The sequence below is a fragment of the Periophthalmus magnuspinnatus genome, chromosome 14, assembly GCF_009829125.3.
Source record: "Periophthalmus magnuspinnatus isolate fPerMag1 chromosome 14, fPerMag1.2.pri, whole genome shotgun sequence".
Taxonomy (NCBI): Eukaryota; Metazoa; Chordata; class Actinopteri; order Gobiiformes; family Gobiidae; genus Periophthalmus; species Periophthalmus magnuspinnatus.
The window spans coordinates 22,746,192-22,759,760 of NC_047139.1; the positions used below are offsets into that span (position 1 = coordinate 22,746,192).

The following is a 13,569-nucleotide window of genomic DNA, read 5'->3' on the forward strand; positions in this document are numbered from 1 at the left end:
CCTCTAACAAACTGCAACTTTGTACAGTCAGACTCAGCTGCAATGCAAGTGTAGTGGCGACCGCTGCTGCATTTGCTTCATAATGTTTTTGTGGGACTCTTGCTTGGACTTTGGTTATCGAAACACGAAGCCACTTTGGGAATAATGGGATTTTTTGTATAACTTCGGCGGTTTTGCAGATAAGGACGAATTGTAGCCTGTTTATACGAGTCGTAGTTTAGATTAGCCGGGTAAGCTAACACCCATTCAGCAGCAGTGTGAGGGGAATGCGCAAATAAGTTTCCTGCAAATTTACCAGATTGTTTTTTGGTTATAGTACAGATGCTCACTCCACTATTTAAGACTTTTAAACCACTTTCGCCAGTTGAGAAGGCAATCTGATGACTGATCTCGAGGACTGTGCGGTTGTCAGCGATGATGGACTGCCTGTGTACATTAGCTGAACAAATACTATGTTATTGTTGAAGTAATTTGCACAGGAGGGCGTTTAGCGTTGCGATTTTTGAAGAGAATGTCCGAATTGGAAAGTTCAGGCTCATTCTTTGGCTTGGAGGATCCGCAGTGGCTATGCATGGTGACTCTATTCATTGCGTCCCTCATTACACTGTTACTGTATTTTGTACAGTATTTCAAGTTAGGGGGCACCAAGAAAAAATCGACTGCTTTAAAGGACAATGCGGATAAAAGGAAAGAAGCAGAGGGGCTGTTGGGATGGGCGCTGTCACTAAAAAGCTGGAAAAATGTGTGGAGAGCGGCTTGGTGCAGAGCCTTGAATGGCGAATCTAGGAAGTGCAAGGTAAGTCTCATGACCAAACTCCTTCTACATACGAGCAGGTGACTTCAATAAATTGTCATAACATGCACTAAGCAATGAATGTTCAATGTAGGATTTGACTAGCGCCTTATCATTAATCTAAAACCGTGCATTTGATACTATGATCACCTACATTACTACTTGTTTGTATTGCCAGTGTAGGATTACACATTGTTTTACTTAAATCCATTGGCTTCGAGTTGTCTTTGCCTAGCTTCATCTTCACTTGCACACAAACAATCACGTGCTATCAATAATTCATTTTTCTTGCTTCAATGTTGTTTTCAGAGTCCAGTTGTGTTTACTTTTGAAGAAGATGCTCTTGAAGCCTCTGAGCTTGTGGTCAGTCAAGTGATAAATTTTCAGAAGTCCCTCACTCACAAGGTACATGACAAGTCTTTATTTTCCATTAATAAGACGTCTAATAGGTTTCAGTTATGGATCTATAATATGGCATTATTATACCTTCATGGTTTCAGTTCTTTGTTTTGTTGGCAGGGATCAGAGCTGTTTACAGTGTCCCAAATGCTAGCTCAGCCTTTTCTTTGTTATGATTGCAATTTGGACCAAAATACCAGGTGCACTCTAGTTGAATGCAGGGTGCAATAGGCTTATTTTCACTCCCTGGCTGTGTGTGTTCATTATAAGAAGCTTACCTGGCTGTCAATCTCCATGTAAGGAAGGGCAGTGAGAGCCCAGAACTACCGCATGTGCAGATGTGTAGATATTCTCTCATAAATGGGTGGGCATATTGACAAAAAATAATTTCTCTATTTTTGTTGACTATCCCAATAATGATATCTTCTGTCACTCCAACAGAAATGTGTGAAAATATCTGTTAGTTGAGGCTTAAGTATCAGACAAATGTGGAATGATGTTAAGGTTACCCACAAAATAGAAATATAGAATATAGAAATATGAACATAAAGCCTTATTTGTAAGTTTACAAAATACGTTTTTTATTTATATTTTTTATTATCTATTTTTACAACGTTCATTTTTCTATTATAAACAATATACAGATTTTTTTTTTTTTCAATAACTACTTTTTGATAATCTGCCCACCTCATCCACTTCATACCACACCAGACTCATCTTGTAATTAAGATGGTATTGTCTCCACTGATCATCAAACCTGTAGTCTCGGTCAGCTTTATATTTTGCTGTTGATGCAGAAACACTGAGTACTTTAAACATTGGAGAATTTGCCAAACATTGATTTTTCTAATGCACCTTTCAGCATACTGTAGTCCCTTTATCTTCGAGTCTTTTTTTTTCTTATTTGAATGGCTGCTGTGATTCATGTGCTGACTGGGCTCTATTCAAATATCTTGTACAGGATTTACATGTGTGTAAGTTTAAGCATCACTTTTTCTCCCCCGTCAGGCGGCTTGCTGCAGGATGGTCTCAGAAAAGCTTCAGTTCTGTGTCAGCGCAGCATCATCAAACTCTGCTGCAACGCTTCCCTGTAAATACACAGTTTGCATAGAGCCTGTGGAGATACAGGTAATTAAAAGCCTTGAAGCAATAGATCAGCGTTTCAGACCACAATTAAAGTTCACCTACAAGGGAAAACAACCCTGGATTTTTTCTTTGGGAATATTTAACACACACAATTTTGTTACACATTATTCCCAAAACACTTAACTGTTTTCACTTGCAAAGAACCACCCCTATTTCCAATTGTGTGGAGATAGGGGTAGTTCTTTGGAGTTGTGTTTTGTTTCATTCGCAAATGTTTAACACACAAACCGTGCATATTTAGGCTGACCTCTTCTCTCAACTGAAAATACTGTTTTCCACCTTGTGATGTGGCAATACAGGATGTGCTCCACTGTGTTTTTAAACTCCATACCCCTTTACTAGAATAATTTGGATGGTTTCAGCCCTGGAACTGACAGGCTTTACTGAACTAAAAGTAAAGGGTAGCTGTTAACTTGACATCATGACATCATAAGGTGGAACAGAGCATTTTGAGCTTTGGAGATGTAAACACACTAATAATAAAGTGTTACTCAAACATGTGTGAATGAAACAAAACACAACTCCAGGCACGTTTCAGATGATGTAACATTATAACATGGCTAAAATCTCAAAGTCAATTTTGCTTAATATTGGACATTTAAATTTTCTTGACCCATGCCACACTCTTTATCCTTTTTATTATCGATATGTTTCACCTCTGTTTTTATTAGGAATGGATTATCGGTTATTAATGCTTATCCCCAGATGTCGCTAACAGTCCCAGTCTCCGCGCCTATGTGTTATTCCCAGTTTGTCCTCAGTGCGCCAGATTTGTCTTTTTGAACAGATTATACTGAACAGACTAATGAGTAAAAATATGGCTGTATGTTTACACAATCATGAAACAAATGCATTTATATCCCAGATAAATACATTTTGCTATTATTTTTACGAAGCAAAAAGTAAAGTTATCCTCAATATCTGTATCGGCAAATATCGGATCTGCTCAAAAAATCCATATCAGACCACTCTTAGTTTTTATGGTACCTTCTTATTGTTATTTCATTCCTGGCATAAGTTCTAAATGAAAATATTGCAATTCCTGTCTCTCTGTACAAACGTAATTGCAAATCAATGGGGCATTTTAGAAAGTCTAACCTTGTCTAGTCAAGACTAAAGAGTTTCCAATGATGCAGCAGATGGACAATAAGGGCCAATTCCCAGTAATCAGTCATATTTTAAAAGAATTAATCCAATGCTCCTCTTTCTCCAATGACCTCGACGTAGTGAAGGGCTATTAACATGCGCTAAGCCTGGATCTGTGGATAGAAGGCCATGTTGTAATTGATGGTATTAGCCATGCTAGGTAAGCCAATTGTATTACCTCTATTTTTAGACAATAAGTACTTGTCCAGGCATCCAGCTCATTGCCATAAATACAATTGAAGTGATGGGTCAAAGGTGGGTTTAAAGTGGAAGTGCATTGTTTTTGTTTGAGTTCTCTTATTGTCACAGGCTCATAATAGAGGTCTTGTTTTGGCTTTAAAGGGCTGCTCTGTTCGGTTCAGTCTGGAAAAAATCAGAAGGTTCTTTCAAATGTCTCCAGCTATTCATTTAAATGACAACTAGAACAGTCTGAAATGCTTCATGTGTTTAGGAAGGGTCTGGGTGGACAGTATATATCATGAACATGTTAAATGACCTACTGGGGGCAGTCAGTGATGGGCGATCTCATTAAATACACTGTCTACTGTCAAATGTACTGTGTAATGGGTAATACTTATCAGTTAACTGCTCCACACTCACAAAGACCCCAGTAAAATGTCTTTCTGACCCATATTTCTATTTCCAATAAAAAGAAACTACCGCAACATTTAAAGAGAAGTTGAACAACAAATACTTAAAGTGTTTATTTGTTTGTTGTCAGCTGACCCAACCGTTTTTATTAATAATTATTTGAAGTGTTGCTGAATATCATGGAAATGTACCTCATCTAGATTCAACATGATTGCAAAGCATAACTGTATTTGGAATGATTCAAACACATTTCCAGTATTACTACATCCCTTGGCGCTGTTGTTGAACCATTTCCCGGAATATTCACCTGAGCATTGATACCAATAAGACCATTGTTTGCAATCTAAACAAGCTCTGACATGATCTCCCAGTTCATTGAATAGTTTGGTCTTCCCTTAACGCATAAACTCCACCCTTCTGCTAATTCTTTCTCTGAATTTTGAACGGTTAATGTTGTGTTACTTTAGTTCTTTGCCAGCATGCATTTTGTGTATGTTGTAATTGATGTAAACATTGCTCTGATGCACTTCAAGAGGCTAAGCTTGTAAAATATTTATTCACTGAAACCCATAACCTCATAACCTGAAACACTTTAAGCCAAGACATTATCCACCCAAGAGTATCATATTTTTACTGTCTTCCTGTATTCAGTCATTTCAGAGTTGGTTGCATCATTTGAGAGGATATTTAGACATATGCTTGCTCACCATGTATCAGCACAAACTAAACAAGCATCATATTACACTATTATCATGTGAAACAGACACTGTGTTAGAGACAGGCAACAGGGTTTTTCCTCTTTGATACAACTGTAAAAGGAATATGAGTAAATGGGTATCATGATGTTGGCATTATTTTTGCAAATCAGAAAATGTTTTATCACCATGGGAATTTTTTTAACAATGAAAAATAGTAGAATATATACTAGTTATAGTGAGGGCATGGAGAAAATAAGATGTTAGAATTAGGGCATGAAACGCAAATCTAATCGGAGTTTTTGTCAGGAAAAATCACAATATGATATTTTCCCCAAATCATTCAGCCCAGAAAAAATAGACTGAATACAGATACAGAATATGAACATATATATTTCTCTTACTCACGCCATAAACCAGTTTTTGTTTTTATTTTTAGCTTGACCTTCTGATGAAAGAGGCTGAAGGTGAGGTCCAGGTTACATGGGGTGTTTCCCAGTTGGACTGCGGTGAGCTACAGCTAAGACTAGTCCCCAATCAGGTAATCCTAAATTCGTCAACCTTACTTTTGATATATAATCATGTATTTTCACTTTCCATTCATAAAGTACCTCTCTTCATAGGGCGTTGCCGGGCCCTGCAGTCTCCACATTGTGAAGGAGCAGTTGTATCAGTTGTTGTGCAGGACGCATCCCTCTGTTTCTCTGAGCTGCCGGTCCACTCAGTCCTCAGAGGTTAAGGTTTGTAGACAAGTTTTGTGCTTGTTTATTTTATGTTGATCTGCCTCAAAAGATGAAAAAATGTGCCCCTCCAAGTTATGACAGAAAGCTGCCCACCCTGAGCAAAAAAGTCTCAGGAACAGCTTTTAAATAAAATTATACATCTTGTGGTCTTCAGTTATAAAAGTATATGTTATTAAACTATTGTATACTCTGTATTAAATTCTAAGAGCTTACATTAATCTCTAAAGATCTTAATTAAACTGCAATATTGATTTTGAACTACTTTTTGTTCAAAACTGATTCTCTGCCTCTCCATAGTGGCATTTTACTGTTCCAAGCAGCAAATTTTCTATCTATGATGTATAAAAAAATGGCTATGCAACATATTGCAGTGTTCTGATGTAAGGAATATGCTGAATTACTATTTTCTGAACACAAGGGCTACTGTACACGTAACCCACAGCAAAACAAGAGCAGAACAACAGTAGTCTCAACTCACTAGAGCCAGTCCCCGAAACCAGACCAGTAACTGATGAACATAACCTTCACATCGACTTGTTGGCATAGCAACCAAGTGTCACATACAAAAACATTTACATTAACAACAAGATATAAACAGTTACAAGAACAACAAAAAGTGTCAACCCTGAACCTAACACAAAATATCAGATCAGTGTAACATATTTTAGCTAGAATTTATGCAAGACCCAGAGTCTGAATTCTTGAAAGAACTGCAAGTAAGTACAGAACTGATAACAAGGATAGGGGATAGGTGAAAACCTACATTTTCTGAGCTCTCAAGCACCAAACACTGGACAATACAGGACTACTCAAACATGCATTAGTTGTAACACAACTCTGAGGGAACGTTATAACATGGTGTAACATGACATTTATACAAATTTATTTAATATATTGCAATCTTATTAACATCTGGCCTCATGTAAAAAAATCTCTAGTGTGCATATGTGTAATACCGTAATTGCTGAAACATTTTGTGTATTTTACTATTGCCTCTTTTCTCCACAGGATCTTCATAACAAAGTGGCCTCACCTCCTAAACCTCCCCGTGCCCATGACTGGAAACTGCTGGTGAAAAATATTCATGCAACATACAATGAGGATGTGAATGCTGCAGGTACCAGAGGCTTTGTTATTTTGTATGAATTTCAAACAAGAATTAAGAGTGTTCATCACGTTGGCTAAATGGACTTTTCCTTGTTTTTTCAGGCAGCATAAACCCACTGTGTGTGCTGCATTTGGATGACCCTCCTCAAAAGTTTTGCACCTCAGTTCTGAAAAACACCACTAATGCCACCTGGGAACAGCCATTTATTTTGTAAGTGTCGTTGTCATGGATTTATAATAGAACTGGATAAGACATTCCCCCTCTATCCCAGGGTGAGATCGACCAGTGACCGATCCATAGGTACTGCAGCTCCCAGGAGCTCGAGCCCAGAAAGAGTTCGCCCATAGAGCGCAATGCATTATTTAGGAATTCAGACATGCCCGTGTTTGGTTGACAGGGCATCCACAGCTTTCACAAAGGTCAGATTATAGGGATTCTTCTCTATTTTCACAACGTGAACATTTAAAATGTTTAAATCCTCAAAGAGCCTAAAAGTTAGCTCTGTAAGATTTAGCCAAGCCCGCTCTGAGCCCATGCTAGCTCCGCTCTAGCAACTATCGCTCTAATTCTGGCATCACATGGTGGGAGGTACTAGCCCGTATTGACGAAGTAATGCGGAAAATTATTTTTGTTACTATGCACCAATGAGCACAGGCCATTGAAAACAGTACACCATCTTGGGTTCACCTTCTAGATTTTATTATACACGCACCTGAAGGATTATTAGGAACACCATACTAATACGGTGTTTGACCCCCTTTCGCCTTCAGAACTGCCTTAATTCTACGTAGCATTGATTCAATAAGGTACTGAATGCATTCTTTAGAAATGTTGGCCCATATTGATAGGAGCATCTTGCAGTTGATGGAGATTTGTGGGATGCACATCCAAGGCATGAAGCTCCCGTTCCAACACATTCCAAAGATGCTCTATCGGGTTGAGATCTGGTGACTGTGGGGGCCATTTTAGTAAAGTGAACTCATTGTCATGTTCAAGAAACCAATTTGAAATGATTTGAGCTTTATGACATGGTGCATTATCCTGCTGGAAGTCGCCATCAGAGGATGGGTACATGATGGTCATGAAGGGATGGACATGGTCAGAAACAATGTTCAGGTAGCCCGTGGTATTTAAACGATTCCGAGTTGGCACTAAGGGACCTAAAGTGTGCCAAGAAAACATCCCCCACACCATCACACCACCACCACCAGCCTGCACAGTGGTAACAAGGCATGATGGATCCATGTTCGCATTCTGTTTACGCCAAATTTTGACTCTACCATTTGAATGTCTCAACAGAAATCGAGACTCATCAGACCAGGCAACATTTTTTCCAGTCTTCAACTGTCCAATTTTGGTGAGCTCGTGCAAATTGTAGCCACTTTTTCCTATTTGTAGTGGAGATGAGTGGTACCCGGTGGGGTCTCCTGCTATTGTAGCCCATCTGCCTCAAGGTTGTGCGTGTTGTGGCTTCACAAATGCTTTGCTGCATTCCTCGGTTTTAACGAGTGGTTATTTCAGTCAACGTTGCTCTTCTATCAGCTTGAATCACTCGGCCCATTCTCCTCTGACCTCTAGCATCAACAAGGCATTTTCGCCCACAGCACTGCCGCATACTGGATGTTTTTCCCTTTTCACACCATTCTTTGTAAACCCTAGAAATGGTTGTGCGTGAAAATCCCAGTAACTGAGCAGATTGTGAAATACTCAGACCAGCCAGTCTGGCACCAACAACCATGCTACGCTCAAAATTCCTTAAATCAGCTTTCTTTCCCGTTCTGACATTCAGTTTGGAGTTCAGGAGATTGTCTTGACCAGGACCACACCCCTAAATGCACTGAAGCAACTGTCATGTGATTGTTTGATTAGATAATTGCATTAAGGAGAAATTGAACAAGTGTTCCTAATAACCCTTTAGGTGAGTGTATATCCGTGGTTGTTACTGTTGTTTTTGTTTTTTTTATCAGCAACATTTGCAACATTTATTTAAATTCTGATCATTCATTTTTCTTTCTGCAGTGAACTAAATGGACGAACAAAGGAGCTCAAAGTTCAGTTGGTGAATGATGGGCAGCCTCAAGAGTGTAAGACATGTCTACAAGTTACTTGAACCTCCATTAGACTATAAACTAAGTGTAAAGCCACTCATTTTAAAACCAAACTAAGAGTTGAATTGAAGAAGCTCGCTGAAGCACATCTTGTTTTGAATAGGATCACTGCTAATTAGCTTGTTGGATTTCTTGTGGCACATTTCAATAAGACTGCAACAACTAATCAGATTATTTAAATAATCCATTAGTCATAATTAATGCACTACTATTGTTATTGAGTGCTGTCTGGAGTCTGGACTATAAAAAGATTCTAACGCCTTTGTGATAAAAAAAGAAACATTTATATATATTTACTTGATAACTAACTTGAAACTCACCTGTGACTTTTCAGACTAGTTAATTTTGGTCCTTAGGCCCTATCCAAGTTATACATTATAGAACTTTATATATGGTTGATGTCTAATATATTTTGTCCACGGTGTATATATAATCTATTATTCTCTTTCTTTCTTCACCAGCCTCATTGCTGGGCCAGGTGTCTGTGCCTTTTGATCTTGTGAAGAAGCAGCCCAAAGGACAGCAAACATTTGCACTCAAGACCAAAGATATAGTGACTGGATCACTAACTACTGAAGTGAGGACATTTAATTTATCTTTAGTTACAAAAATATACATGTTTTGTAATAACCCTTGTTACTGTTGTCTTTCCTAGTTTACGTACCTGGAGCCCAGCGAGGTGAGGTCATGGCAGCCCCCGACCCCAGCCTCCACTAAGAGGGTGGAGATGGACCGCACAGTGATGCCCTGTGGCACAGTGGTCACCACCATCACTGCAGTGAAAAGCAAGCCCGGGCGGCCACTGCCTTTGGGGCTCAGCATGGGTAAATATTATTCCTTAAGTTCAACAGGGTGGGGGGCATATCTACAATTATTCCATATAATATTTTCTTTCCTCAGACACTTCACAAAAACTTATAACCACCAAACCCAAGTTGTCGGAGCGGCGTGTTTCGGAGCAGTCTTCTGTGGTGGGAAACACAGTGAGTAAAGCCCTGTCCTCATCAGACACTGAGCTGCTGATGCTGAACGGCACAGACCCTGTGGCTGAGGCGGCCATTCGACAGCTGCACCAGTCTGCCAAACAGAAACTCAAGTCACCAGTGAAGAAGAGCACCATCATCATCTCCGGCATTGCAAAGGTACCACCAATAATTTTTACTGTCTATTGTTTATCAATCACAGTTAGTCTTGTTACTTAAATCTTTCACTTCATTATATTTCAGACCCCGTTGACTCAGGATGATGAGCTTGCTCTGATGGTGGGCTATGCTGCTGCTATGGACGCTTCCATGTCGGAGGGCAGCTCCAGTCAGGATGTGACCACTGCGATAGCATCAGGGTCCCTTAGTCCCCCCGATGAGACTAATGCCCAGGAAGGCCCCAGTGGCGTGGGCCGGCCTCCAGACGACTGGGAGAGCAATACGGGAGAAGAGCTGGATAATACCTCACTGTCCTTATGTGTGTCGGAGGCCACCTGTAAGAAGAACAGAGGTGAGGCCTTGTCTCTGGTCTTAGATCTGAGATCTGTTAACACACTTGTATTCAGTGCTGTAGGTTGTAACATATTACTAGAGGCATAATTTTACAGAATCTGTGCTTGGCTCGTTTCACAGCCATCTGTTGCCTCTCAGTGATGCAGTCTGTTTCTGTTTTCTCTCCTACTATTTGAACCTTTTTGTTTTTGAACTCTGCCAACTTAGAGGAAAGCGATGCTAAGCACTCATTATGTCCACATGAGTAAGTCTTTCATAAGCACTTGTATCAATAATGCTTCCTGTAGATTTTGCTAGATGTAGAAAGCAGTACTATAGTTGTCATTGTTGAGAGCTGTAGAGCCCCACAGGACAAATTCACTGAACTCATAATCTTGTATGAAAAACATCCTCAAGATGTATTGCATGTTATGCTTGATTAACATTACAGAATACTTTAGATTAGATTTTGGGTTTAATTGACCAGTGTTCTATGTTCAGTTTGTAGATCCAAAAGCTGTTCTCTCAGTGTAAAACCAGGTTTGACTTAGTACACTGCTCAGTTGGTGTAATCCACTATGTGTTAGCTGGTGATTAAACTGATCTCTTCAATCTGTATTTAATTCTGCAAAACTATTCTACTGAAATGACTGATAATTACCATCTAACACAATGTTCTTCGCACTGCTTTTATTTAGGTTTATTTAGATTTTAGCTGTGCTTTCTCCCTTTGTTATAGTTGGAATTTAACAGTATCTTTTCCAAATTTTTCAGGCAGCTTCCTCCAGAAAGGTGCGAGGCTGTTCTTTCGGAGGCGTCACCAGAGGAAGGAGCCGGGCATGAGCCAGTCTCATAATGACCTGGTGTTTTTGGAGTCTCCAGCTTCAGTGGAGAGGGCCAGTCGAACAGCCACCCTCAGCCGAATGCTCCACCGCAAGAGTAAACACAAGAGCAAAGCCAATGGTTCTACCTCCACAGGGGAACCCCACACCTGACCCCAGTGACCCAAACTCGCCTCCCAACACCCCCCCAAACAAGGCTTCCAGTGACTCATGTACAGCTGACTTTCCTGCTCCATCAGCTCCATGTGCATACCTGACCTTTAGCATTGTGAATGAGGAAATACAAAAGGAAAATATTCTCTTTGTTGCCATATGCTTTTGATAAAGAGTCCTAACTTCATCCCAATCACAAGTGGATGAATTGCTCTTATGTTCTGACAACAAAAGAGGGTATTATTTTGCATGTTCCTTTTGCTTAATCTTATGCAACCTTTTGAAAACACACTTTGTGGCCTTGTTATTGAGAAAAAGAACTGTATTGGGCTGTAATTCCTGACCTCTTTATTTGTGGAAGACAAAGATGACTTTTTCCCTGCTGGAATGAGGAAACTGTAATTTTCTTTACAGTGGACCAAAGATGAAGAAAGGAGTGGTGCGGTGAATGATTTGCACACTTCATGTCCTTAGATTTTTAGTGCATTGACCGGAGCTACTCTTGCGAAAGACCTTTTTTGTTTCTCATGAATTCAGAAAGGAATTTGTGTGCATGGATAGTCAAGATTACTGCTTTTCAACACTAATAATATCTGGACTTATGTAAGAATTTTTTTTAATTTATTTGTTTTTTTTCACTCAAAGATAAGCCGAATAACAACTGTATGTCCATATAAAACTGTTAGGCGTGTAACAGGCGGGGTCCTCCATTATCAAACGATATCATGTTAGTGCAAACACTGTTGCAAGCCTTAGTGTGATATTACCTTTGGTCTGCAGTGTTTTTGATTAATATGCAATTTCTTATGTCTTGTATTGTTCATGTACACTACTGTTATCAGCAGGGATGTTAATGTGTCAAAGGGAACTACCGGATCCTTTGTCCAGGGACTGTGATGTAACACCATATTTAACTGCATTACGCACTCATGAAGCCTATGGTTGTATGTCCACGTCACTTCGACATAGGGGTGGGCGATATGCAAAAAAATTGAATAATGTGGTTTTCTTCTAGCCAGTCAAATCACAATTTTGATTATAGGATTCATGTAGAATTAATATCTTTATATTGCCTTTGAGTGGTAAATAAAGTCTGCTTGTTCTGGGAGTTCATACTTTGTACTACACACTATGAATATGGTTAATTCCACCTGTCACTCACTCAGAGCCTTAGGGGGTGACCATCAGGAGGAGTGGGTGGGTTAAAGTGTCTGTAGTTGGTAATAAAACTAACTACATTAAACAGGTAAGAATATAAAACAAAAAAAGCATATTATCACATGGATGAGATGACAATTTGATTTGTATCTCCATATCGCCCAGCCCTACTTCCACATTGATTCATTTCGACTGTTAGAACACATGTAGCTTTGGATATCACAATAGGAAATGGTTGGAGTGAACTGCAGCCAAATACTGAGGGTGCTTTTATATCCAGCAAATGATTGTATTTTAGTTTTGTGAGCAGCTTGTTTAAGATGTTTCTTCACTACTGTTTGTAAAATAAGAGGAAACCATTTTGCAGCAGCAGTGGAGCGACAGCACTGTGACAGAATATAACAGAATGCCTTGTTATTTGTGTCAGAAAGTAGATTCAGTGGTTTCTCCTGTGCCAGATGTCGCTCACAGAAGACTTACGGTAAAACTGGTCTAATAATGCAGTGGCATTATCAACTGTGTATGTCAATAATCAAGAAGCCTATGCACATAACATATCTTAGAGTGTTTACATGAAACTATCTAAAATAAAGAAATGTGGTGTTCAGGACAGCACGTACTTGTGGTCAGGCTTTTGTTTGTGTATGAGTGAGCTCCTCAAGTTGTTTTATGAATTTAAGGGGAAATACATTCTAAAATGAACTTTAGTGAACTTTAAACCATGTTGTAATGGTGTTCCCTCATCATTCACTTCTGCAATGATACAAGGAAATATAAGTTGTATTTAGACTGAGTCATGCATGTTTGAGTAATCTTCTAATCTCATGCAATTGAGGGTTGGGTGATCAGGTTTGGGTTTTCACTTACCCCCTATAGCCACATACTTCTCCCTTACTTGCTTGCGATTATTCTTGGTCAAATACAAAAAAAAAGTCACATACAAAAATGTATATAAAGTTGAGATTATTATCTAAATATGTTGTAGTTTAATACTAAATACACCAAAAAAGCACAGTACCGGTATGTCTCCTTTAAAAGTTTGCCTGTAAATGCAAATACACCTGTAATCAGTATTTTATCACCACAATCCTGCTTGCATATTGTGGTATAGTTTTAGTAACACTCTTATAGTATGTTTTTATGTTTATACGCACAGAGAAAAGTCGGATTTTGCCTGGAATTTGAAAGAACTGTTTTCACTTTTCCTCCACT

The 13,569-nt window shown here is 39.2% G+C and overlaps 1 protein-coding gene across 2 annotated transcripts; it reads left to right on the forward strand.

The window, feature by feature from the left end:
* The first annotated feature begins 9 nt into the window (after window positions 1-9).
* LOC117380897 (C2 domain-containing protein 2) lies at window positions 10-12,970 on the forward strand. Of its 2 annotated transcripts, none has more exons than XM_033977725.2 (13): window positions 10-796; window positions 1,103-1,198; window positions 2,201-2,320; window positions 5,210-5,311; window positions 5,394-5,510; window positions 6,522-6,630; window positions 6,723-6,831; window positions 8,641-8,705; window positions 9,191-9,306; window positions 9,385-9,553; window positions 9,630-9,871; window positions 9,956-10,223; window positions 10,979-12,970. In XM_033977725.2, the coding sequence occupies exons 1-13, from the start codon at window positions 512-514 to the stop codon at window positions 11,197-11,199; spliced, it is 2,019 nt and encodes a 672-aa protein (XP_033833616.1). In that variant the 5' UTR covers window positions 10-511; the 3' UTR covers window positions 11,200-12,970. The 2 variants fall into 2 exon arrangements, with proteins under 2 accessions (XP_033833616.1, XP_055082425.1); XM_055226450.1 differs by having other exon boundaries at window positions 5,394-5,490; window positions 6,520-6,630.
* Window positions 12,971-13,569: the final 599 nt, after the last annotated feature.